This window comes from Leucopleurus acutus, assembly GCF_964270905.1.
Source record: "Leucopleurus acutus genome assembly, chromosome: 15".
NCBI classification, from domain to species: domain Eukaryota; kingdom Metazoa; phylum Chordata; class Mammalia; order Artiodactyla; family Delphinidae; genus Leucopleurus; species Leucopleurus acutus.
This window is the reverse complement of record NC_139157.1, coordinates 25,516,959-25,543,148: the sequence shown is the minus strand read 5'-3', so window position 1 is coordinate 25,543,148 and position 26,190 is coordinate 25,516,959. Positions and strand designations below refer to the sequence as shown.

At 41.1% G+C, this 26,190-nt stretch overlaps 1 protein-coding gene across 1 annotated transcript in view; it reads left to right on the top strand.

Moving 5' to 3' along the window:
• ARFGEF3 (ARFGEF family member 3) overlaps window positions 1–26,190 on the top strand; it is a gene marked incomplete at both ends in the record, with an annotated part of 181,862 nt that overhangs the window by 139,608 nt on the left and 16,064 nt on the right. The window contains 9 exons of the mRNA XM_082855540.1: window positions 1,591–1,735; window positions 3,885–4,007; window positions 8,550–8,653; window positions 10,380–10,524; window positions 19,501–19,629; window positions 21,643–21,819; window positions 23,430–23,544; window positions 24,312–24,414; window positions 24,644–24,775. Coding sequence (XP_082711666.1) covers window positions 1,591–1,735; window positions 3,885–4,007; window positions 8,550–8,653; window positions 10,380–10,524; window positions 19,501–19,629; window positions 21,643–21,819; window positions 23,430–23,544; window positions 24,312–24,414; window positions 24,644–24,775 — 1,173 coding nt within the window. The remainder of the gene's footprint in view (window positions 1–1,590; window positions 1,736–3,884; window positions 4,008–8,549; window positions 8,654–10,379; window positions 10,525–19,500; window positions 19,630–21,642; window positions 21,820–23,429; window positions 23,545–24,311; window positions 24,415–24,643; window positions 24,776–26,190) is intronic.

The following is a 26,190-nucleotide window of genomic DNA, read 5'->3' as shown; positions in this document are numbered from 1 at the left end:
AGCAAGGCAAAGATTTCCATCTTAACCAGTTCTATTCAACATTATAACTTTTACTCACTGTACCAAAAAATTAAAGGCATCCAATTTTGAAAAGTAAAACTGTCTTAGTTCATAGACAACATGGTCTTATATGTAGAAAATCCTAAGGAATTTATTTTAAAAGTTACTAGAATTAATAGTGAGTTTCGGGACTTCCCTGGCAGTCCAGTGGTTAAGACTCCACGCTTCCAATGCAGAGGGTGCAGGTTCAATACCTGGCTGGGGAACTAGGATCCCACACGCCATGCGGCGCAGCCAAAAAAAAAAAAAAAAAAATAGTGAGTTTAGCAAGGTTGCCGGATACAAAAACAATGTATTAAAATCAATTGAATTCCTATATTCAAGATGTAAGCTATCAAAAATTGAAATTAAGAGAACAATTCCATTCACAAGAGCATTGAAAACAAAATATTTAGGAATAAATTTAGTAAAAGATGTGAAATACCTGTACACTGAAAGCTACAAAACATTGCTGAGAAAAAAATAAAGAATATTCCAATAAATTATGAGATATGCTACGTTCATGGCTTGAAAGACAGTATTTCTTAAATGGCAGATTTCCACAAGTTGATACATAGATCCAGTGCAATTCCTATCAAAATATCAGCAGACTTTTTTGAAGAAATTGGGAAGATGATTCTCAAATTTATATGCAAGTTCAAAGGATCTAGAATAGAGAAAACACATTTGAAAAAGAACAACGAATTTGGAGAATTTACACTACCCAATTTTAAAACTTCAATCATCAATCCAGTGTGGTATCGGTGTAAGGGTAGACCTATAGATCAGTGGAACTGAAGAAAGTATAGAAATAAATTCTCACATGTATGGTCAATTTTTGACAAAGATGTCATTGCAATTCAGTAGAGAGACAGGATATTACTTTTAGCAAATGGTGCTTTAAACATATACAATTAAAATGAACTTACACCCTTCCTCTTACCATGCACAAAAAATAACTCAAAATGGGTCATAGGCTTAAATAAGAGCAAAAACTATAAATGTTTCTACAAGAAAGCATAGGAGACCATCTTTTTGAGGCCTTGGGTTTTCCAAAGATTCTTTAGAAATGACACCAACAGGATCCATAAAAAGAAAAAAATTGATGATTTGGACTTCATCAAAATTTAAAACTTTTGCTCTTCAAAAGACACCGTATAAAAATAAAAAGAGAAGCCCAAAGCTGTGAAAAAAAAATTTGCAAATCATATATCTCAGGAAGGGCTTACACTTAGAATGCACAAAGAACTCTTAATAACTCAATAAAAAAGACAATAATGAGAAGACAAAAACCTAACTTCAGAAACACCAAAATATTTACAAATGGCTTGTGAAAAGTTTTAGCAACACTAGTCATTAGTAAAATGCATATTAATGTGATACGGCTGCTTATTTAGAAGACTTTTCAGTGAGTTCTTCTAGGTTCTGATTTTTATCCTTCACTAAATTTAACCCAGAAATAGGGAGCAGAGAAGCACATCATTCTTCCCAGAAATTCGCCTGCTTCTTAGAAAGAAAAGGCGTTAAATGCCACCTCCTTTGCCTCTGCAGGTCGTCACATCCATCGGTGAGCTGGTTGAAGTGTGTTCCACCCAGATCCAGTCGGGCTGGAGGCCCTTGTTCAGTGCCCTGGAAACAGTGCACAGTGGGGACAAGTCTGAGGTGAAGGAGTACCTGGTCGGTGACTACTCCATGGGTAAGACTGTGTGTTGATTTCATATCCTGAAACTTGTTTATTAGTTCTAAACCATAATAATTATAGCTCTAAGGTTTTGTTGTTCTGTTTTTTGTTTTTTGTTTTTTTGCGGTACGCGGGCCTCTCACTGTTGTGGCCTCTGCCGTTGCGGAGCACAGGCTCCGGATGCGCAGGCTCAGCGGCCATGGCTCACGGGCCCAGCCGCTCCGCGGCATGTGGGATCCTCCCGGACTGGGGCACGAACCCGTGTCCCCTGCATCGGCAGGCAGACTCTCAACCACTGCACCACCAGGGAAGCCCTAGCTCTAAGGTTTTTGAGTGGAATCTTTTTGGTGGAATCTTTAAGACTTTCTGTATACACGATCACGTCATCGTCAAAAAGAGGCAATGTCACTTCTTCCTTTCCAATTTGGATGTATTTTATTCCTACTCTTGCCTGATTGCTCCAGCTAGGACTTCCGGTACTATGTTGAATAGGAGTAGTGATAGTGGGAAGAACGTGTGGATGATTCTGGCTGTGGAGCATTAGTTCTTTATGCCAAGCTTCATGCTATCAAAAGAATTCGGATAGGGCTTCCCTGGTGGTGCAGTGGTTAATCTGCCTGCCAAGGCAGGGGACACAGGTTCGAGCCCTGGTCCAGGAAGATCCCACATGCCGTGGAGCAACTAAGCCTGTGCGCCACAACTACTGAAGCCCGCGCACCTAGAGTCCCTGCTCCACAACAAGAGAAGCCACCACAATGAGAAGCCTGCACACCTCAGCGAAGAGTAGCCCCTGCTCGCCACAACTGGAGAAAACCCCCGTGCAGCAACGGAGACCCAACACAGCCAAAAATAAATAAATTAAAAAAAAAAAAGAAGTTGGATAATAGGAAGACTGGCATTCAGCTGTTTTAGCAGCAGGAAATGAGCTGGTGTATCAGGAATACAAGTTCTGAGTTCTGCCAGCAGACCAAGAACCCTGAGCATTATCAGGCCCAGCTCTCAGTGACAGATTGGACAAAAGGCCGAGAGACTTCTGTTGTTTCACTTACACGTATCTGTGTTGAGTTCTTTCGTAAAGCCAAAAGAAAAATGTTATCCACTTGCTAGGAAGAAGCAAAAAGTATCTAAATAACAGGGAGTTTGAATTAGGAAGATCAGGTCTGGCTGGAAATAGATGGGCAGCCATACAGCAGGCCCAGTGACAAGAGGTGTTGTGTCAGGGGTCCCCAAGACTACCCCTGCACTTAGAGACCCATCAGAAGGACTCATGGGACTCAGCCTGTAGTTATGCCAAGAATTATTACATAGCTCAGATTTATTACATGGCTAACAGCCACGATTTATTATGGCAACATAGTAAGGACGAGCCAGATCATAAGGGGAAAACACAGAATCCCTGCACAGGCTTCCCTGAACTCTCACCATCCCATGAGGGGGTCCCACAGAGCACACTCTTCCTCCAGCAGGGAAAATGCAGCAACATGTATGACCATAGGGCAGTGTGTAGGTCTTTCTGCCCAGGGAAGCCCACTAGAGACCCAGCTAAGGGCTGGTCACTTAGGTACCCTCTGCCTAGCATATTCCAAAATCCATACTCCCTGAAAAAAAGCAGGGGTTCAGATTAAACCACGTTGTTTGCACCAACCATCCAGTCACAGTGAACCATCCAGTTAACTTGCTTGGGAATATTCTGAGAGCCGGCTTCCCAGACTCCAGCCAAGGGCCCACTGTGCAAGCAGGCCTTTCTAAGGATAGCAGCCTTAAGCCTTCTATGTTAACTCTTTTCGGCTCAGGTATGAATAAATTAGTATATGCCATCAGGGGTTTATCTAAACCTTCCCTTCCCTATAATTATGTGTGGAGGAGAATTCCAAAAGACCACATATTTAATTGCCCTATGTAGACCTACCCATTGCTTCAGCCCTGTGTTCAGCCGGCTTTGCCCTCGTCCCTCTACTGAGCTCTCTTCATAGCCTTCCTACAGTTCCCTCTGTAGGCAAAGCTGAGAAGGACAGCATGGGAGCCAAGCCAGTTATCCAGTCAAAAGGCCCAGGCTTTTCTCCAACAGACCTTTTTTAAGGCTCTGTGGAAGGTGCTGGGAGTATGGGCAACCTGAAGGATAGAGACTTCACTTTCTTAAAACTCTATAATCTTCCTCCCTCAGGAAAAGGCCAGGCTCCGGTGTTTGATGTATTTGAAGCTTTTCTCAATACCGACAACATCCAGGTCTTTGCTAATGCGGCCACTAGTTACATCATGTGCCTTATGAAGTTTGTCAAAGGACTGGGTAAGTGGAGCCCTCCTTTCCTGCCTCCTGACAGCTGGGGACCCTCTCCTGGATGGCTCTGTGTGAACTGGCTGCAGCAAGCAAGCCAGCATCCTGGTATAGAAGCACATGGCGCTATGCTGTGCGCTCAGAAGCACAAAGCTTACTGTAAACGCAGCTTGGATTCTGTCCAGGGTTGATACTTTTCATTGTGTTCATGGAATAATTTTATAATGAAGCATGTCTTCATATATTATTTTACTCCAACTTCTTTTTGAATCTTAAAATATTCAATATTATGTTCAATAATTACCCTCATACAGGAAACTACTGTCCTCAGTGTCATATAATTAGAAGTCTATGAGCCTAATTAGAGTTTGAGTTCCCAGCTCTTAAGCAAAAATTAAGAATGCCTTCCCCCAGACCTTACTGATTACAAAACGTATTTTGAAGGTGTAGAAGTCACCCTTCTTTGCGACTTTGTGTGTTTTAGGAACTACCTAGCTGATTTTATGCTTAATTTAGAAATACTTTAACACAGTAGAGTCTTGCTCTACCGCATAACCTGCTGGATCAGATGTTTGTATAACACGTGTTTATCTGGGGTGAAATGGAAGGGAGTAGCAGTTAGTTAAACCCAACGTTTAAAAGGAACTTAAGTCTTTACGTTTTGAGATTTTCACCCTGGTGTGCTCTGAGACCTGAGCCTTCTTTTAAAAAAAGAAAATATAAGGTTCATAATATTCTTTTGTATTCTTGCAAAATAACTGACAATTTCTTTGTAAAAGAAAATAGGACACAGAGAAGCTAGGTGACTTCATTCATGTTCCCCTTATTTTGGAGCAGGAGTAAAATGCAAGTTTCAAGACAGAGGCTGGAGGCCACAGGTCTGATCCATAGACCATCCTTGTTACATTCTGTTCTTACATACACCCATTCTATGCTTCTGTATACCCTGGGAAATAGAGGGCTGAGCGGAGGGGCAACCATGAAAGCCCCTCACTTATCCACTTTACATAATGGGCTTCAGAGGAAGGTTTCTTTTTTTTTTTTTTTTTTTTTCGGTACGCGGGCCTCTCACTGTTGTGGCCTCACCCGCTGTGGAGCACAGGCTCCAGATGCGCAGGCTCAGCGGCCATGGCTCACGGGCCCAGCCGCTCCGTGGCTTGTGGGATCCGCCCGGACCGGGGCACGAACCCGCGTCCCCTGCATCGGCAGGCGGACTCTCAACCACTGCGCCACCAGGGAAGCCCGGAAGGTTTCTTTTGAAAGACAGAGTAAGATTTTATTCTTTTTAAACTCTGCTCTACACTAAATAGAAGCCAAACAGTTTAGTATCTTAATCATAAGAATACCTTAAAGTAATGAATCTCTGTCTTAGATAGTAAAAAATCCAGTCCTTGTTTAGAAAAAACTTTCCTCCTGTATTTCTCCTTTACTCTCTCAACTACTACCTCACTCACAAGAGTTCTGACACCAGATGTGTGGGCTTTGTTCCCACACCAAGCAGTTCTCTGTGATGCCAGCTGGGTGTCCTATTGTCAAATCAATTCTGACCCCAACCAGAGTTAGACCAGCAGACCCCACAGGTGAAGGACTCGGTCCTATGAGACTGCCCCCCGCCATTTCAAATGACAATTACAAGTAGAAGGTCCCCAAGTTACCCAGAACTTCTGTTTAACTTGGCTACAAATCAGAGGTTCCCGTGACCCCCCATCCTTTGGATTCAGTGATTCGTTAGAACAGCTCCCAGAACTCATTTATCAGCGTCTTATATAGTAATAGATACGCTAAAGGATACAGATAAACAGCCCGATCAAGAGGTTATATAAGTTGAGGTCCAGGAGGGTCCCAAGCTCAGGAGCTCCTGCCCTCATGGAGTTGGGGTACACCCTCCTCCCAGCATGTAGATGTGTTCATCAACCCAGAAGCTCTCTGAACGCCATACTCTGGGGATTTCTTATGGAGGCTTCATCATGTGGCCATGATCAATCATTAACTCAATTTCCAACCCCCCTCTTCTTCCTATGGTCTTTCTGGTGACCAGCCCCCATCCAGGAGCTTACCAAGCTCTTTGCCTCACTAGAACAAAAGACTCTATCGCCCAGGAAATTCCAAGGGATTTAGGAGCTCTGTATCAGGAACTAGAGTTGAAGATCAAATATTAGAACAAAAGAAGCCTAGTAGTCTTATCATGTAGGAAATTAGGGTTTTAGGAGCTCTGTGCCAGGAGCCAGAGGCAGAGACCAACATATGTATTTTCCATTATTCCACAACCCTATATTTTATTTAAGAACCATTATTATTGGTATTCTATTGTTTGGCGAACAGTTGAGGGCCTGCTACGGGGACATGGTGACCTGTACATACTATGGGGATACACAGATGAATATAACATGCTTCCTGCCTGTGAGAGGCTCACAGCCTCTTCTGGGAAACAGACACACAAATCAATAGTCACAGTTCAGGAAGATGAATATTTTCATAGAGGCTAGGAAAAAAAAAAAAAACTATTTAAGCTGAAATGAACAAGCAGCTGAGACGGGGTGCTTGGTAGTAGGGCCACGCAGACTTCAAAGGGAAAGTGACAATTGAATTTTGCGGTGTGAGCTGCTGTAGGTTTACTTTTCTAAAAGTAGGGTATGTTGGAGGTACCACAAAGGAGGGATCCTGGGTGATGAGACGGAAACAGAGGAAGGGGCCAGGCTCTAAAGGGCCCTGAATGCCACACCAGGAAATCGAGAATGTGCAGGGAAGGTTCTGAAGCCACCGAGTGGTGTATCACGTGTGACATTAAAAACTGAAATGGCAGGCACATGTCCCTGTGGGTTAAGGACAAGAGGCTACAGGCAGAGACCAGTGTGCAGGAGTTTGGGAGAGAACAGAGAGGATGGAGGTCAGGATATTGTAGAGATGGGGTCCGGAGGGCTTGGACCACTCTGACGTGGGGTGTAAGGGAGGGTGGAGCTGAGGTTGACTCCCCAAGTTCCTTGCCAGGACTGACGTTTCCCAGAATTAGGATATCCAAAAGGAGTGGAGGAGAGGAACAATAATGAATTCTATCTTTGGACACTGTTAGAAATTTTCATGGTAGAAATGTTAGAAGTTTGAGATCTTATCTCAGCGAGGGAGCTGGGGCCTGAAAATGGAGATGCAGAATTATCAGTGCACACCTGAGGATATTTAAAACAGAAAGATGCCATTTTTTTCTGTGAATTATAAGGTGGAGTTACTTGTCTGTGGCTTGGGGTCAGTGGGCACATCCGAGGCCCCAGTACAGCCACGCTGGCTGTGTCCTGCCCGCCTCCAGGGGCCACCCCGTGCACAGACTTTGATGTGTGACACAGCAAACTCCGTAAAAAACTTGGAACACTGTGATTAACAGGATAGGAAATGGATTTATTTTTTATTCCCACTTGGTTATGTCGACATGAATTTGAACTGCTCTGTGTTTTTATACTGTAAGGTGTGTTAATCTAAACTAGGGGTTGGCAAACTATGGCCCACAGGCCAATCCCACCCACTCAGAGTTTTTAGAAATCAAGTTTTATTGGAACACAGCCCTGGTCATTGGTCTGTGGTTGTTTTTGTGCTATAGTGACAGAGTTGAGAAGTTACAACAAAGAGAGTGTGACCTGCAAAGCCTAAAATATTTACTGTCTGGCCCTGTATAAAAAAAAGCTTACCAGTCCCTGATCTAAAATATACAAATGGTTATCTTTTCTTTCTTAAGGAGACACATGCCTCTTTGTCTGCTAAATTTTAACTAATACCTAGTAATTATGTCTGTTTACCCACAGGGAAGGGTGCCAGTTGCTACAGTTGTAGACAGAAACAATTACAGTACTGTGGAATAATTTTATTAAAAGTATAGAAGTAGATTCGTACATGAGAAGAAAAATGATAATTTCCAACTACTGTGTGCCTGTAGACTGTCTAGATGCCCTCTCCAGATCTGTTAAATTTCTAGATATATGCACACAAAACAGAAGTCATTTCAGTTCAGTTTAGTAGTCTCCATCCCCAAACCCCAGATGTCTCAGATCTTCCCAGAGTCTTCCTTTATCATCACTGTTTAGTGCTGAACACTGGCAACAAAGGAGGTCCTTTTCCAAACAGAGAGAGGCCTAGTGCTTCCTTTCTGCCCAGCACATGGCTGGTCTCCAGGATCATCCTGTCATCAAAGCTTCAGAGTCACACCATCAACAGCAGGGCCCAGGGAAGTGAATTAGAAAAATTGCAGTGCGTCCAGGTACAAAAAACCACCATCCAGCCACTGAAAGTACTGTTGCAGGATATGGAAAAAGTGGTCATTGTTTAGTGAAAAGGGGAGTTACGGAACAATAATTTCAACAAGGTAAGATGTACAGTGTGATCCCAAATGTGTTTAACATGTACACATGTAGGGGGAGATTTGACTGAAAGGGTTGTACAATTTGGAGTAATGTTTCCTTTCTTTTCTACGTTAGTAGACATTTGGGGAACGCATGCTGTATGACTAAGTAGGTCTTCTGTTATAAGGGGATAAACAATATTTGTCTCTGTCTCCCCTGCTGCCCCCAGGGGAGGTGGACTGTAAAGAAATCGGAGACTGTGTCCCAGGATCCGGAGCCACGTCCCCAGACCTGTGCCTCCCTGCCCTGGATTACCTCAGGCGCTGTTCTCAGGTACGCAGGCCCTGAAACCCACCTCAGAAGATGCTTACAAAACATGCATGGAGGTATTTTGTGGATGCCTAAGCAAAGTACTTTCTGCTGTCTCTGAGGAGATTGGGGCTTAGTTTTGGAGTAAAACGTTTTGTCCCCCCGCTTCTACAAAGGAGAGAAAGAAAGTAATGAAAATGTACTAAAACACACAATTGGGTTTTGAGATCTCTGAAACTTCTCATTCATACTCCGATACATGAACTATCATAATCTCTATATCTGTGTCAGATATCGAAATCCTTCCGATGGTACGAAAACATGGACTGTGGGCTGCACACAGTGAAAAGAGACATTTAAAAAAGTATGCAGTCAAGATCTAGTAAACAAAAATCCAATGAAACATCATTTATCAGTGTGAACAGTGACCTTCCGTGCGCTAGGTCCAGCGACCCTCTGTCGTTACCGTGTCACACGCCCATGGGACAAGATGATGCTCCCTTCTCAAAACCCTTTCTCCCTAGGCTTCGGTGGCACCCCCTCTCCGCAGCGCTCCTCCTGTCTTCTAAGGTTGTGTCCCTGGTGTCCTCTTGTCTGTCTGTTCCTCACTCTCCCTTGGTGATAACATCAATAGCATTAAGCCCCAGGGCTTTAGAAAGGATGCGCAGCCCTGATTTCCTCCTCCAGCTGCTTCCACAAGGCCCACATGACCTGATTCCGCTCCCTTTCCCCCTCAGCTCCTTGCCCCTCGCTCACTGTGCTCGCCACACTCCCTTTCTGTCCCTCAGACACACCCTACTTGTTACTGCTGAGGGCTGTTGCTGTTCCCTCTGCCTGGAATTTTCTCTCCTCAGATCTCTGTATGACACGCCTTATGGTCCAGATCTCATCTGAAACATCATCTCCTCAGAGAGACCAGGGCTTAGGTATCTACCAACTCCCTGCCAGCATTCCCCACACACCTAGGTTGCTCGTCCTAGGACTGCCTAATTTTTCCTATAACGTTTCTGTCAAATTTTATTTATTATTTGTGAAAGGAGTATGTCTGTAAGATGCACAGGGCAGGATTTCTGTCTGTCTCACTCCCAGCTGTTTCCCTAATTTCTGAGACAGTGGGGCCACAGCAGGCACAATTCTGATTCGTGAAGGTACAAGGCTCCTTGGGAGTCTGTCCCAGTAACAGATTCCGGCGGTCTGGGCTGTAGCGGTGAGAGCGGAGTAAAGAGCCAGAGCAGCCTATTAGCTCTGCTTCTCATGCCTTCATCGCACCCACCCTGCCCTCGGATTCCTCCATCCCCCATGTGCCCTCCCCCCACCCCCATTTCCTTGATGTTGAGTCAGGGGAAGGGAAATCAGAGTCTGGTATCTCATTTGCCTACAGACTCTCTTCCCAGTGATCCCCATAGAACACTTTCTCTTAGGCAAAAATTCTTGACATGTTTATGGTTCCCTTCACAGGTTTATAAAAGTCTGTAAAACTCGTATGCAATTAAGATGCTGAAAAGGTATCCACAGAATCTTTTCCTCTACCTTTTTGTTGCCACTGAATGCTGTTTCAGCTGCTTCATGGGATAAATGCCTCTTGTGGACTGCCTTATGAACCCAAATCACAGGCAAATTTAAAACTTTGCTACAGTGGGAGCTTTTCTGGTTTTCTCTCCACCTTCTCTTCCGGTATATAGTTTTGTTGTCATTTAATAGAGTGCAGCTTTTTCCAACTTATAATTGCAATTTGGTATTTTTAATTTAGTTGTTGGCTAAAATCTACAAAATGCCCTTGAAGCCAATATTCCTTAGTGGGCGACTCGCTAGCTTGCCCCGAAGACTTCAGGAGCAGTCAGCAAGCAGTGAGGATGGAATTGAGTCAGTCTTGTCTGACTTTGATGATGACACTGGTAAGTTAATTGACTGGGCCTGACCAGGTTATTTGCTATGTTTGTATTCCCAAAAGCCTAAGCCATGAATTCAGTAGTTTACAGTTCATGAATGATCATCCGTTTATGTTGTTATTATTTATAATTCTAACAGAACAAGCCTACCTAAAGTTTCCATGGACTCTCCGACAACATTTTACATCTGTGTCTCCAAACCAATCCTTTTTAGATGGATACCTCCATCTAAAACCAGTGTAGATTTGCAGATTCCACTAAATATAGTTTTTAACTCTGAATTCTTTTGAATTTAGCAGATTGGACTGTGGTTGCATTTGGTGCATTGATACTTAAATTGGCTGGTAATTGTCTTTAATACCTTCTAGGAAACACAATCATTGTATAATTACTTCCTGTAGGACTATCTGGTTAGAGAGTGGGGAAATTAAGTCATTACTGAAGAGACAATCTGTTTGTGACTGGTGAAGCTGAAGGCTCATTAAAAGAATAAATTTTAAAAATATGTTTCAAATTAGTTCCTGTGTAATTTCCTGTGAATTTGACTTCGATCTAGTAACTGTGGATAATTTTCAGATTGGTTCACTCATGTTCATATTTGCTGTCTTCTAATTCAGATGACCCTGTCCTGTTTCTAGACCTAAAACTGGAAATGATATCCTTAAAGAAGTCTGATTTCTGAGCATAGGTGTTTCAAACCCTTGCAAAAGGACTTTCTGGGGAAGATTTTTTAATTTGCTCTTTTGTTTGTTTTTCATTATTCGTCTGTTTTATTTTTCAAGACACAAATTCACTTATGGGGATATCTAGAAATTTTCCAGTTTTCCATAGGGATTATAAACAGTAAAACCTTACAAATTCAGATTAGTTTTCAGGGAAAAAATATAGGAAAGAATAAATATCTACTGTACAGAACAATTAAATATTGGAAATTGGCTAGATGTTGCCTAATAGAGGTTTCATTTTTAATGATTATATAGGAATTTTTACATAGCATCTTAAACCTCCAACCCAGACGGTTAAAACCAGAAGCTAATGTTGCTTATCTATAGTACAGTCTTTAAAACAGTTGCAAACAGTTTGTATATGTAACAGTGAGCATTCCCTGCCCATTTGTGCAAATCGTTAATCCATTTTTTTTCTAGGCAGCCCACCTAAGGTTTCCCACAGTATAAATTCATTGAGGGCTTTAAAGTTATATATGAAACATAGCTAGGTCAGAGAAAAGAATAAAAGTAAGAGCTTTAAGTTAGTATTAAAAATTACTTCTCATCATTGATATACTTAGATATTATTCCTCTGCTTTCTGAAGGCAAATAATTGCTTTTCCATTCTCCTATGGAAATTTCAAACACATATAAAACTAGACAGAATGGTATAATGAACCTTCATGTACCCATCATCCAGCTTCAACGTTTTTTTTTTTTTAACATCTTTATTGGAGTATAATTGCTTTACAGTGTTGTGTTAGTTTCCGCTGTATAACAAAGTGAATCAGCTATATGCATATGTATATCACCACATCCTCTCCCTCTTGCATCTCCCTCCCACCCTCCCTATCCCACCCCTCTAGGTGGTTGCAAAGCACTGAGCTGATCTCCCTGTGCTGGGCAGCTGCTTGCCACTAGCCATCTATTTTACATTTGGTAGTGTATGTATGTCAGTGATACTCTCTCACTTTATCCCAGCTTACCCTTCCCCCTCCCCATGTCCTCAAGTCCATTCTCTACATCTGCGTCTTTATTCCTATCCTGCTCCTAGGTTCTTCAGAACTTTTTTTTTTTTTTTAGATTCCATATATATGTGTTAGTATACAGTATTTGTTTTTTCTCTTTCTGACTTACTTCACTCTGTATGACAGTCTCTAGGTTCATCCACCTCACTACAAATAACTCAGTTTCATTTCTTTTTATGGCTGAGTAATATTCCATTGTATATATGTGCCACACCTTCTTTGTCCATTCATCTCTCAGTGGACACTTAGGTTGCTTTCATATTCTGGCTATTGTAAATAGTGCTGCAATGAACATTGTGGTACGTGACTCTTTTTGAATTACGGTTTTCAGGGTATGTGCCCAATAGTGGGATGCTGCGTCATATGAGTTATATTTTCAGTTTTTTAAGGAGCCCTCCATACTGTTTTCCATAGTGGCTGTATCAATTTACATTCCCACCAACAGTGCAAGAGGGTTCCCTTTTCTTCATACCCTCTCCAGTGTTTATTGTTTGTAGATTTTTTGATGATGGCCACTGTGACAGGTGTGAGGTGATAGCTCATTGTAATTTTGATTTGCATTTCTCTAACGATTAGTGATGTTGAGCATCCTTTCATGTGTTTGTTGGTAGTCTGTATATCTTCTTTGGAGAAATGTCTATTTAGGTCTTTTGCCCATTTTTGGATTGGGTTGTCTGTTTTTTTAATATTGAGCTTCATGAGCTGCTTGTATATTTTGGAGATTAATCCTTTGTCAGTTGCTTTGTTTACAAATATTTTCTCCCATTCTGAGGGTTGTCTTTTCCTCTTGTTTATAGTTTCCTTTGCTGTGCAAAAACTTTTAAGTTTCATTAGGTCCCATTTGTTTATTTTTGTTTTTATTTCCATTTCTCTAGGAGGTGGATCAGAAAGGATCCTGCTGTGATTTATGTCACAGAGTGTTCTGCCTATGTTTTCCTCTAAGAGTTTGATAGTGTCTGTCCTTACATTTAGGTCTTTAATCCATTTTGAGTGTATTTTTGTGTATGATGTTAGGAAGTGTTCTAATTTCATTCTTTTACATGTAGCTGTCCATTTTTCCCAACACCACTTATTAAAGAGGGTGCCTTTTCTCCATTGTATACTCTTGCCTCCCTTATCAAAGGTAAGGTGACCATATGTGCATGGGTTTATCTTTGGGCTATCTATGCTGTTCCGTTGATCCATATTTCTGTTTTTGTGCCAGTACCGTACTGTCTTGATTACTGTAGCTTTGTTGTATAGTCTGAAGTCATGGAGCCTTATTCCCCCAGCTCCATTTTTCGTTCTCAAGACTGCTTTGGCTATTTGGGGTCTTTTGTGTTTCCATACAAATTCTGAAATTTTTTGTTCTAGTTCTGTGAAAAATGCCAGTGGTAGTTTGATAGGGATTGCATTGAATCTGTAGATTGCTTTGGGTAGTAGAGTCATTTTCACAATGTTGATTCTTCCAATCCAAGAACATGGTATATCTCTCCATCTGTTGGTATCATCTTTAATTTCTTTCGTCAGTATCTTATAGTTTTCTGCATACAGGTCTTTTGTCTCATTAGGTAGGTTTATACCTAGGTTTTTTATTCTTTTTGTTGCGGTGGTAAATGGGAGTGTTTCCTTAATTTCTCTTTCAGATTTTTCGTCATTAGTATATAGGAATGCAAGAGATTTCTGTGCATTAATTTTGGTTCCTGCTACTCTACCAGATTCATTGATTAGCTCTAGTAGTTTTCTGGTAGCATCTTTAGGATTCTCTATGTATAGTATCATGTCATCTGCAAACAGTGACAGTTTTACTTCTTCTTTTCTGATTTGGATTCCTTTTATTTCCTTTTCTTCTCTGATTGCTGTGGCTAAAACTTCCAAAACTATGTTGAATAGTGGTGAGAGTGGGCAGCTTTGTCTTGTTCCTGATCTTAGAGGAAATGGTTTCAGTTTTTCACCATTGAGAATGATGTTGGATGTGGGTTTGTCATATATGGCCTTTAATATGTTGACGTAGTTTCCCTCTATGTCTACTTTCTGGAGAGTTTTTAATCATAAATGGGTGTTGAATTTTGTCAAACGCTTTTTCTGCATCTCTTGAGATGATCATATAGTTTTCTTCAATTTGTTAATATGGTTTATCACATTGATTGATTTACGTATATGGAAGAATCCTTGCACCCCTGGGATAAATGCCACTTGATCATGGTGTATGATCCTTTTAATGTGCTGTTGGATTCTGTTTGCTAGTATTTTGTTGAGGATTTTTGCATCAGTGTTCACCAGAGATATCAGCCTGTAGTTTTTTTGTGTGTGACATCTTTGTCTGGTTTTGGTATCAGGGTGATGGTGCCCTCATAGAATGAGTTTGGAAGTGTTCCTCCCTCTGCTATATTTTGGAAGAGTTTGAGAAGGATAGGTGTTAGCTCTTCTCTAAATGTTTGATAGAATTCACCTGTGAAGCCATCTGGTCCTGGACTTTTGTTTGTTAGAAGATTTTTTTTTTTTTTTTTTTTTTGTGGTACACGGGCCTCTCACTGTTGTGGCCTCTCCCGTTGCGGAGCACAGGCTCTGGACACGCAGGCTCAGTGGCCATGGCTCACGGGCCCAGCCGCTCCGCGGCATGTGGGATCTTCCCGGACCGGGGCATGAACCCGTGTCCCCTGCATCAGCAGGCTGACTATCAACCACTGCGCCACCAGGGAAGCCCTGTTGGAAGATTTTTAATCACACTTACAATTTCAGTGCTTGTGATTGGTTTATATTTTCTATTTCTTCCTGGTTCAGTCTTGGAAAGTTGTGCTTTTCTAAGAATTTGTCCATTTCTTCCGGGTTGTCCATTTTATTGGCATATAGTTGCTTGTAGTAATTTCTCATGATCCTTTGTATTTCTGCAGTGTCAGTTGTTACCACTCCTTTTTCATTTCTAATTCTGTTGATCTGAGTCTTCTCCCTTTTTTTCTTGATGAGTCTGCCTAATGGTTTATCAATTTTGTTTATCTTCTCAAAGAACCAGCTTTTAGTTTTATTGATCTTTGCTATTGTTTCCTTCATTTATTTTTCATTTATTTCTGATATGATCTTTAGGACTTTTTTCCTTCTGCTGACTTTGGGGGTTTTTTTGTTCTTTCTCTAATTGCTTTAGGTGTAAAGTTAGGTTGTTTGAGATTTTTCTTGTTTCTTGAGGTAGGATTGTATTGCTATAAACTTCCCTCTTAGAACTGCTTTTGCTCCATCCCATAGGTTTTGGGTCATCGTACTTTCATTGTCATTTGTTTCTAGGTTTTTTTGTTTGTTTGTTTGTTTGTTTTTTTAGGTATTTTTTGATTACCTCTTTGAGTTCTTCAGTGATCTCTGGTTATTTAGTAGTGGTATTGTTTAGCCTCCATGTGTTTGTATATTTTACAGATTTTTTCGTGTATTTGGTATCTAGTCTCATAGTGTTATGGTTGGAAAAGATACTTGATACGATTTCAATTTTCTTAAATGTACCGAGGCTTGATCTGTAACCCAAGATATGGTCTATCCTGGAGAATCTTCCATGAGCACTTGAGAAGAAAGTGTATTCTGTTGTTTTTGGATGGAATGTCCTATAAATATCAATTAAGTCCATTTTGTTTAATGTGTCATTTAAAGCTTTTGTTTTCTTATTCATTTTCATTTTGGATGATCTGTCCATTGGTGAAAGTGGGGTGTTAACGTCCCCTACTGTGATTGTGTTACTTTCGATTTCCCCTTTTATGGCTGTTCGCATTTGCCTTATGTATTGAGGTGCTCCTATTTTGGGTGCATAAATATTTACAATTCTAATATCTTCTTCTTGGATTGATCCCTTGATCATTATGTAGTGTCCTTGTCTCTTGTAATAGTCTTTATTTTAAAGTCTATTTTGTGTGATACAAGAATTGCTACTCAAGGTTCCTTTTTTTTTAATTTGTTTACTTTTTATTTATTTGTTTTTGGCTCAGTTGGGTCTTTGTTGCTGTGCGCTGGCTTTCTCTAGTTGCGGCGAGCGGGGGCTGCTCTTCATTGCGGTGCTCGGGCTTCTCATTGAGGTGGCTTCTCTTGTCGCAGAGCATGGGCTCTAGGCACACGGGCTTCAGTAGTTGTGGCACGTGGTTCAGTAGTTGTGGCTCTCGGGCTCTAGAATGCAGGCTCAGTAGTTGTGGTGCATGGGCTTAGTTGCTGCACGGCATGTGGGATCTTCCCAGACCAGGGATTGAACCCGTGTCCCCTGCACTGGCAGGCGGATTCTTAACCACTGCACCACTAGGGAAGTCCCTCCAGCTTTCTTTTGATTTCCATTTGCATGGAATCTCTTTTTCCATCCCTTCACTTTCAGTCTGTGTGTGTCCCTAGGTCTGAAGTGGGTCTCTTGGAGACAGCATATGTATGGGTCTTGTTTTTGTATCCATTCAGCCAGTCTGTGTCTTTTGGTTGGAGCATTTAATCCATTTACATTTAAGGTAATTATTGATATGTATGTTCCTATTACCATTTCCTTAATTGTTTTGGGTTTGTTATTGTAGGTCTTTTCCTTCTCTTGTGTTTCCTGCCTAGAGAAGTTCCTCTAGCATTTGTTGTAAAGGTGGTTTGGTGGTGCTGAATTCTCTTAGCTTTTGCTTATCTGTAAAGGTTTTAATTTCTCCATTGAATCTGAATGAGATCCTTGCTGGGTAGAGTAATCTTGGTTGTAGTTTTTTCCCTTTCATCACTTTAAATATGTCCTGTCACTCCCTCTGGCTTGCAGAGTTTCTGCTGAAAGATCAGCTGTTAGCCTTATGGAGATTCCCTTGTATGTTATTTGTTGCTTTTCCCTTGCTGCTTTTAATATTTTTCTTTGTATTTAATTCTTGATAGTTTGATTAATATGTGTCTTGGCATGTTTCTCTTTGTGTTTATCCTGTATGGGCCTCTCTGTGCTTCCTGGACTTGACTATTTCCTTTCCCATGTGAGGGAAGTTTTCAACTATAATCTCTTCAAATATTTTCTCAGACCCTTTCTTTTTCTCCTTTTCTTCTGGGACCCCTATAATTCGAACGTTGGTGCATTTAATGTTGTCCCAGAGGTCTCTGAGACTGTCCTCAATTCTCTTCATTCTTTTTTCTTTATTCTGCTCCCTGGCACTTATTTCCACCATTTTATCTTCCAGCTCATTTATCCATTCTTCTGCCTCAGTTATTCTGTTATTGATTCCTTCTAGAGTATTTTTAATTTCAGTAATTGTGTTGTTCACCACTGTTTGTTTGCTCTTTAGTTCTTCTAGATCCTTGTTAAATGTTTCTTGTATTTTCTCCATCTGTTTCTGAGATTTTGGATCATCTTTACTATCATTACTCTGAATTCTTTTTCAGGTAGGTTGCCTATTTCATCTTCATTTATTTGGTGTGGTAGGTTTTTACCTTACTTCTTCGTCTGTAACAATTTTTTTGTCGTTTAAGTTTGTTTTTTGATGGGTGCTTCTGTGTTCCTGTCTTATTGGTTGTTTGGCCTGAGACATCCAGCACTGGAGTTTGCAGGCAGTTGGATAGAGCTGGGTCTTGGTGCTGAGATGAGGACCTCTGTGAGGCCTTACTCCAATTGATACTCCCTGGGGTCTGAGGTTCTCTGTTAGTCCAGCAGTTTGGACTCGGAGCTCCCACCACAGGAGCTCAGGCCTGACCTCTGGCCTGGGAACCAAGATCCCGCAAGCATGCGGCAGGCGAAGTAACGGTCACCCAAAAACACGGACATCCAAATCCCTGGAACTGCCTGGCTGGTTCACGGCAATGGGGACCCAGGGCTGCAGGAGGGGCAGGGCAGTGGCCTCAGGTGCACAGGGCAGCCTGGTGTTCTCAGAGTCAGAGCCAGGCCATTTGCACTGCCCGCGCCGCCCAGCGTGCCAGGGACTCCACCTGGGCCTGACAGGCCCGGATTCACGTCCAAGGTGGCTTCAGCTATTTTTAACTTATAGCCCATTTGCCAGTTTTCTTATACATATCAGTTAATTTTCAAGGTTCATGTAAGATCTACACTACATGTGTGGCTGCTCCATCTCTTAAGTCCTTGTCAGTCTATAGATTTTCCTCTCCATCTCTCTTTTACGTCTTTGCAATTTATTTGTTGAAGAAGTGAGGTTCTTTGTCACGTAGAATTTTCCACTTGGATTTTATTGGTTGCTCCCCTTACAGTAGTGTATAACATGTTTTTTCTTTCCCCTGCATATCCTATTAATTAGCTTGTCCACCCCCACTTACATTTTGAGGTTCATGAGAATTTCTTGTCACCTGGTTTTCTTATATTTATTGTGTATGACTTTGGTTTTGGCTCCTATTAATGGGGATATTCAAAATTGGGGAAGTAGGTTTTTTTTAATGGGAGCATTTCAACATTGCATCTTCTCATACAGTTTTCTTTTGCTGGAAAATTAGAAGTATTAAAATAAGATATAGAGTGAGCTATTTTGCATATTCTACTCTAGATACTTTTGTACCTCAATAAACAAACTGTGGTATATACATACAATGGAATATAATTCATCCATAAAAAGGAATGAAGTTATGATACATGCTACAACATGGATGTACCTTGAAAACATTATGCTAAGTGAAATAAGCCAGACACAGGTTAGCAGGTGCTGGAGTGATGCGGAGAATGCAGAGTTGTTGCTTACTGGTTATAGTTTCTCTTTGAGGTAATGAAAAAGTCTTGGAAATTAATAGTAATGATGGTTGCACAACATCATATGTGTAATTACTACTACTGAATTACACATGTAAAAATGGTTAAAATGGCAATTTTTGTTATATATAATTTTTTTAAAAAGGATTAAACTAAAAGGATATTATTACTAAATAATGGAACTAAAAGGATATTATTACTAAACTAAAAGGATATTATTACTAAAAGGATATTATTGATGGAACTAAAAGGATATTATGGAACTAAAGGGATGGAACTAAAAGGATATTATTACTTTGCTATCATCAACTTCCAATGAATCTAACAATTGTTTCATATAGTAGAATTTACACACCACATCACCTTCTTCCTGAAGGGGAATAAGGAAGACACTTGAACAGTATTTTTTTCTTTGACTTTGTCAGAACATGTAAGTCATAATTAATCCATGCTTATAGGCACTGAGGGCTACCTTACAGGGTGATGCCTTATATCCATATAGCGCTTGGTAGTTTTCAGAAGCCTTTTATATATAGTGTTTAGTTTGGTCTTGTGACGATTCTGTATTATGTTTGACCGAATTTCACAGAGGTCTGCTTTTGGTTTCCAGGTCTGATAGAAGTCTGGATCATTCTGCTGGAGCAGCTCACAGCAGCTGTGTCTAACTGTCCACGTCAGCACCAACCCCCGACCTTGGATTTGCTCTTTGAGCTGTTGAGAGATGTTACCAAAACACCTGGTAAATTATTTCTATGTCTGTCTTTCAAGGGAGTTTGTTATACATATAACTTTTTTCAGGAAGGTATTTGTATGAGTGTCTATTTCACTGATGTAACCGCAGAGAGCATAATAGATGCTCGATATATATATTTGTTGACCATTTAAGACATGTCCTTGTATTGTTTATGGGTTTCCCACCAGTCCATTTATAAGTAATGGGTGGTGGCCAGGTAGGTGAATGTGTAGAACCCCACTATATTCAGGCCAATGCTGTGGTATCAGTGTCCCCTTGAGCCAGTTGGCTTTGCTCTGTTCTATGGTTACAGCCTTCCTCTGTGGCTGGGTCTCATATACTCCTGGCCCCAGGGCTGTCAGTAGGGCTTAACAGGTCTACCACTGACATGAACCAACTACTCAAATGTATGAAGACAGCAACATCTTAATTGTATAACGGTCGTAGGTGATTATATTTGGGAAAAGACATCTAGTGAGTTCCTGATAGTACAGGAAATGGCCTTTGGGAATTTATTTCTTGTTCTGAATTAGTCAAGGTTAGCATGCACACTTACTCATCAAATTTTCCCAAGATCAGAGAAATTTTTTATAGAAATTTTAGTTTTCACTAACAGAATCAGAACCACAAATGAAACCACTAGTTTAATTCTCGAGTAATAAGAGGAGTTTTGTATTCAGTATAAACTGATGAAGACTTGATAAGTGATACTGTTTTAAGACCCATAGCAAAGTTTATATCAGAATTTGTTTCAGGAACACCATTATAGCTACTCCTACACATGAAAAATTTAAAGACTTTCTATCCAAGAATAAGCAGGTATCTTATAGAATTAATTATATGCCACTATTTCTAAATCTGTTTTACTGGTCAGTATCATTTTCTACTACTAAGTGTGTATGAAGAGCGTTTTAGCCCAATAATTCTACTCCTAGAAATCTATCAAAGGAAATTAACAGTAATGAAGATAACATTCTATATATAATGATGTTTGATGAAGCATCTTGAATACCAAAATAATTATGACCACCCTAAATGGGTTAAATAAGTTATGGAAAAAGCATGTAAATATCTACAGGCATTAAAATGAATATCTGTGAATAATATTTAATGACATCAATAATTGTTTACAGGGCATTATGTTAAAATCTATATAGCGTGGAGTACAATCTCAACTTTATGAGAAGCATTTATAAATATACACATACACCCAAAGATAATACATTCAAAAAGTACTAGAACGAAATACATCAAAATATTATTTTCTTCTTCTTTATATTCTCATGTGTTTTCTGTGTTTATTATGAAAAGGATACCTTGCTTGTGTAGTCAGAATTTTAAAAATCCATCAACATTTCCACAAATATTTTTATTACAGTGTTGTTCATAAAGCAAAATATAGAAACATCTTAAATTTCCATCAGTAAGGAAATGGATAAGTAAACTAATGCATATACAGTTTGACTAGTTTGGAACAGTATGTGGTAATAAAAATGAGGAATATCTAATTTGCTGACACAGAATGATCTCTAACTTGTAACTGTTATGGGCAAGAAATCAACATGCAGACCCAGGTTTACCTTATCCCATTTATATAAAAGTAATTTAAAAAACCTCTATTTCTCTGATTCTTATAAATATATGTACTCTTAGTTTCATATAAATATACATCGAGTTCAAAGGGTGAACTTTTTCTTATATGTGTATATGTATTTGTATGTTTATGGGGACTAAGGAATTGATCAAGTGATACTTTAGCTTTATCAGTATTGTTTGAATTTTTAACGAGTATATTTACGTATTACGTAATTAAAATCATGCAGAAACAAAAAAGAAAAATGTCACCAAAGACCATATATTTCCCAATCAGTGGTAAATTCTTTTTCCTTGCTCCTCAGAATGGGGAGCTCCTGCGAAAGAGGAAAGAGGTGGGAAGCTCTCTGCCGTCACTTGGCGCTGCCATTCTGTTGCAGGAGAGGTGCTAAGATCACAATTCTGATGCTGACCTTTCTTTTTCAGGACCAGGGTTTGGCATCTATGCAGTTGTTCACCTTCTCCTTCCTGTGATGTCCCTTTGGCTTCGCCGTAGCCATAAAGACCATTCTTACTGGGACGTGGCCTCTGCTAACTTCAAGCATGCCATCGGTCTGTCCTGTGAGCTGGTGGTGGAGCACATTCAGAGCTTCATCCACTCAGGTATCTATGGTGCCAGAGCAGCTCATGCTGAGTCGTCGTTTAGTAGATAGCAGCATTGTCTAGAAGTGCTTAGTAAACACCAGTGCATGATTTTTGTCCTGGGAATTATTAAAATAGAATTACATGGTTAGTGCTGGGAATTATTAAAATAGAATTACATGGTTAGTGCCAGCCTTCTAATAGTAGGTTGTCAAGAAGAAAATTGGTACCCCTGTGTCCTCTACAAAATTATCAAACAGAATGCTTAAAATACATGTGTGACTAAAAATAAAACACCTAATGAGGTCTAGGATATCTGTGCATTAGGAGAGGGGAGGCAAGTTCAAGTATATAATAAATTAAAAAAGAATACCCCTCTAGGCTGGGGGGTAAGGGAGAGAGTGTATCCTATTGTCCTGCTGCATCTGGGGAGGCTAAATGGAAGAGGCAGGGTTTTAGAAAAGGCTCAGATTATGGGCAAGAGGTTACTTAACAGATTAGGGGGGAAGAGGGGGGTCATATCTGTGGCACTTTGAGAAAGATTTGCAAGTGTGGGGTGGATAGTATGCTGAAGTCAGCAGACAGAGAGGGAGCTGTTATGTCAGCTGTGGTACCAGTGGAGCAGCATTTGTGAAATAGATACTTGCCATGGAAAGGTCTGGAAATTTGGGAGCAGGAGGAATCTTGCTGCTAGCCCTAAAGGTTACAAAGAAAAGGGAAAGACATACAGAAGTTTAAGGGAAGAGGGGAGGTCAGAGGCTCCCTTGTTGGCGAGGTTAGAGAAACTCATGAGAACTTGACCCCAAGGAAGAGTCAAAAAGCAAAGATAAGAAATGGGGGTCTCCACTAAGCTTAGTAAGGACAATTTGCCCTGCAAAAAACACACCGATCGAGAAAGAAGAAAAATGGGTATTTCCACATGCAGGCACTAACTGCATCCCTAGTGGTAGAGTTTCTGTCCAGGTCCTGGCTTTGCACAGCTCAGGACCCTTGAGGATTCCACTGAGAATTGGTTCTGTGGCATCGCAAGGACTTTGTGGAAAAGAACACTGGCGTATTCCTTGAACTGGGCAAACAGAATGTGATTTGGGGAGGTCTTATTTTCTTAGTCTGGGGACAGCATGCAGACTGAAGCCAAACTGAAAAGGTTCAAGAAGTGGTAGTTGGTATGAGAAGATTTTTTGTTTACTAAGAGCATTTAACTCAATCTAATGCAACGATCAGCCGTAAGGAATGTTTGTTTTATCTTTCCCTTTAAGAATTAAAATTTTTTACTAGCTAGTATTCAGGCTGTATAATAGTATATGTTCTATTTTGCTTAAGCAGAGGAATTATATACTTTGAAAAGTGTACATCAACACATTAAAGTGAGCCACATGCATTTCATCTTGATATATCTAGAAATGGATGAAACAAGCTAGAATTAGGTAAAAACCAAGATAATTTTTGCTATAATGAGTGTTTTATTTTTGTTGTTATTGCTATGGCCGTTTCTCTCATTGTTCTATTTCCCAGATCCTTGTATATTTTTGGTATCATTTAGCCTTTCCTCTTTTGCTGTAGTATAGATGCTGTCCAGCCCGTTCCTTTGCAATACCGCTGAGTGCAATCTTGCTTTGATTTTCCTGCAGACATCAGGTACGAGAGCATGCTCAACACCATGCTGAAGGACCTCTTTGAGTTGCTGGTGGCGTGTGTGGCCAAGCCCACAGAAACCATCTCCCGAGTGGGCTGCTCCTGTATTAGGTGACATAAAGGTTCCCTGGCTCTCCACGGAGTTTTTATTATGAAATCCAGGGGAATTAAATTCTTTGATGGTAGCAGTCTACTTCTTATAAAAATGACTGTGCTACTCTTAACTCTTCATTTCATCCAGTCAGCAAATATTTATTGTGTAAGTCACTATACAGGGTGCTCTGCTGCCCAGAAAGTGATGTGACCAAGGTCCCTACCCGCAGGGAGCATACAACCTGTTCTAAAGGACAAAGAGAGTCATGGGAAAAGTGATAATAGGAAGGAGGAACTATAAATGCCATGAAAGGACGAGACGCCTGGGGAGTAGAGCAGTCAGCAAGACCTTTTGTAGTATCTCCCAAGGTGGGTTAGCTTCCGCTAGGTGGCGACTTTGTAAGCAGAAGAACAACATGAACACATACATGGAGATAAGAGTTACAAGTGACAAGAGGGTTTTATCTTGTTATGTGTAGAGGAGTAGTGGCAAATTGGGCTGGAATGGGGAAATTAGTATAGAATATATACATGCAAGCCTAAGTTGAAACATCGGCCTATTTGTAGTGGGGAGCCATTGATTTTTTTTTTTACATTAAATGGGTTAGGAAATAGTATTAGGACAATGGCATACCAGATGGGCCGAAGGCGAGAGTGACAAAAGACAGCAAGACTTGTAAGGGAACTATAGACTAAATCTAGGCACGCGTCTGGAAGGACCTACCTACCTTTTGTGACAATAAAATGTATGAATTCAAGACTTCTTTCCTTGTTTCTCCTGGCAGGTACGTCCTCGTGACAGCGGGCCCCGTGTTCACGGAGGAGATGTGGAGGCTGGCTTGCTGTGCCCTGCAGGACGCCTTCTCGGCCACGCTCAAGCCGGTGAAGGTAAGTCACTCAGAGGAGAGACCAGGGCACCTCCAGCCTTCCTGGTGATCCTCAAGTTGGGTCGCCTGGACTCCGCCTCCCTCCTTGTAGCAGGCAGTCTCACTTGGTGGGAACAAGGTAGCTGGATCAGTACTTTGTCCCAGACACAGTGACACTGGCAGATCAAAGACAGGGCCTGGAGCCATGAACTCAGGTGCACCCAGGGAACGACTGCTGTGTTTCTCCCCAGGATCTGCTGGGCTGCTTCCACAGCGGCACCGAGAGCTTCAGCGGGGAAGGCTGCCAGGTGAGGGTGGCGGCGCCGTCCTCCTCCCCCAGTGCTGAGGCCGAGTACTGGCGCATCCGAGCCATGGCTCAGCAGGTAAGGATGGGGTTTTGGATCCCAGGGTCTCCGGAAGCTTGAGCTATTGCTAGGGGTCGTTTCTGAAGGCCGTGCATCACCACACTGCCTTTCATTCCTTTAGGGACATAGGTGTCCTGGCTCTGAGCTCTAGCCAGTGCTGTTCTTTTCCAGAAATCACTTGAACCTAGTCAACAGCGTCATGGTCCTCTCACCATTTCTAGCTTGTTGCATCCTGCAATACCCTGATCAAATAGGGTCCTTTTCCACCCGGCCGCTGCACTCCATACATAACTTGACTTGCACTACTCATGTTATAAATAGTTACTGAAATACTATTGTTCATGCTAGACTATGAGTGTCTAAAAATGGTAAACTTATTTTTTTTCCTGTATCTCCCATACACAGCAAAGAGCTTAACATTTACAAGTTGTTTAATAAATTTGAGTTGAATGTTAACTAACCAGTAAAATTAAGATGTACTTACCGTGCAGGAATCACCATGTACCAATGACTTTCTCTTCTGACACACGGCAGAAGTCACAAAAGTTGGTTGTAAGCTGATGAGTCAGGAGCAGAGAACATATTCTGTATATTGGTAGTCCTAGAGCAGGGCGGATGGAAGGCACTTGTTAAATATTTCTTGAATCAATGAATCACTAAATTACAGAAGTCCTTAATAGACTTTCCCCTTAGCACACTGATAACCCAGGATTCCCTGTCCACAGAAAGAACTCAGTGACGTTCACCATATTAGTCGAGAAGTTTCCTGCCAGGTCTGTCTTCTGAAGCGCTTTCCCCCAGCTCTCCTCAGAGTGGGGCAAGAACCTCCCACCTTCAACTACTCACATCTGCTGAGCACATTCCTAACATCCCAGACACGGGCTCTGGCCAGGAACCATAACAGAGGAGGCAAGAGGGTGGTCCTCCTCTGAAGGGGTGGCCTCTCTAAGTAGAAACATGCACAGCTGACTAGATGAGGAATTTCCACCCACAGCAAGAATATGAAAATGGAATTCTGTTCTGAAAGAGTTAGTGGAGAAGAATGGCAGAAAACAGCGAATCTTTCATTTCTTCATATTACTTTCTTCTTCAGTCCCAAACCTTCTCCCATATTTACTCTTCAGATAAGCCAGTATTCAGTGATCTGATAATTTAACAAGATTTGGAAAGAAAAAATTCCTTAAGAATACTCAGGTTTCCAAAGGGAAGTAGTGAAGGTAGATTAAATAATGTCAAATGAAATCATTTGGATCAGAATCCGAGAAGTGGTTACTGTTTTCTAAGTCACTTCTCCTATTGGCTGTTAATAGAGCAGCGTGGCCACAGCAGCAGCCTTGACAGGAGAAGCCCCAATTAGTTTCCTGTTCCTGCGTGGTTTAGAATATGTACCAAACGGACGTTTAAAGCAGAGAAGACCTCTTACAAACATAGCC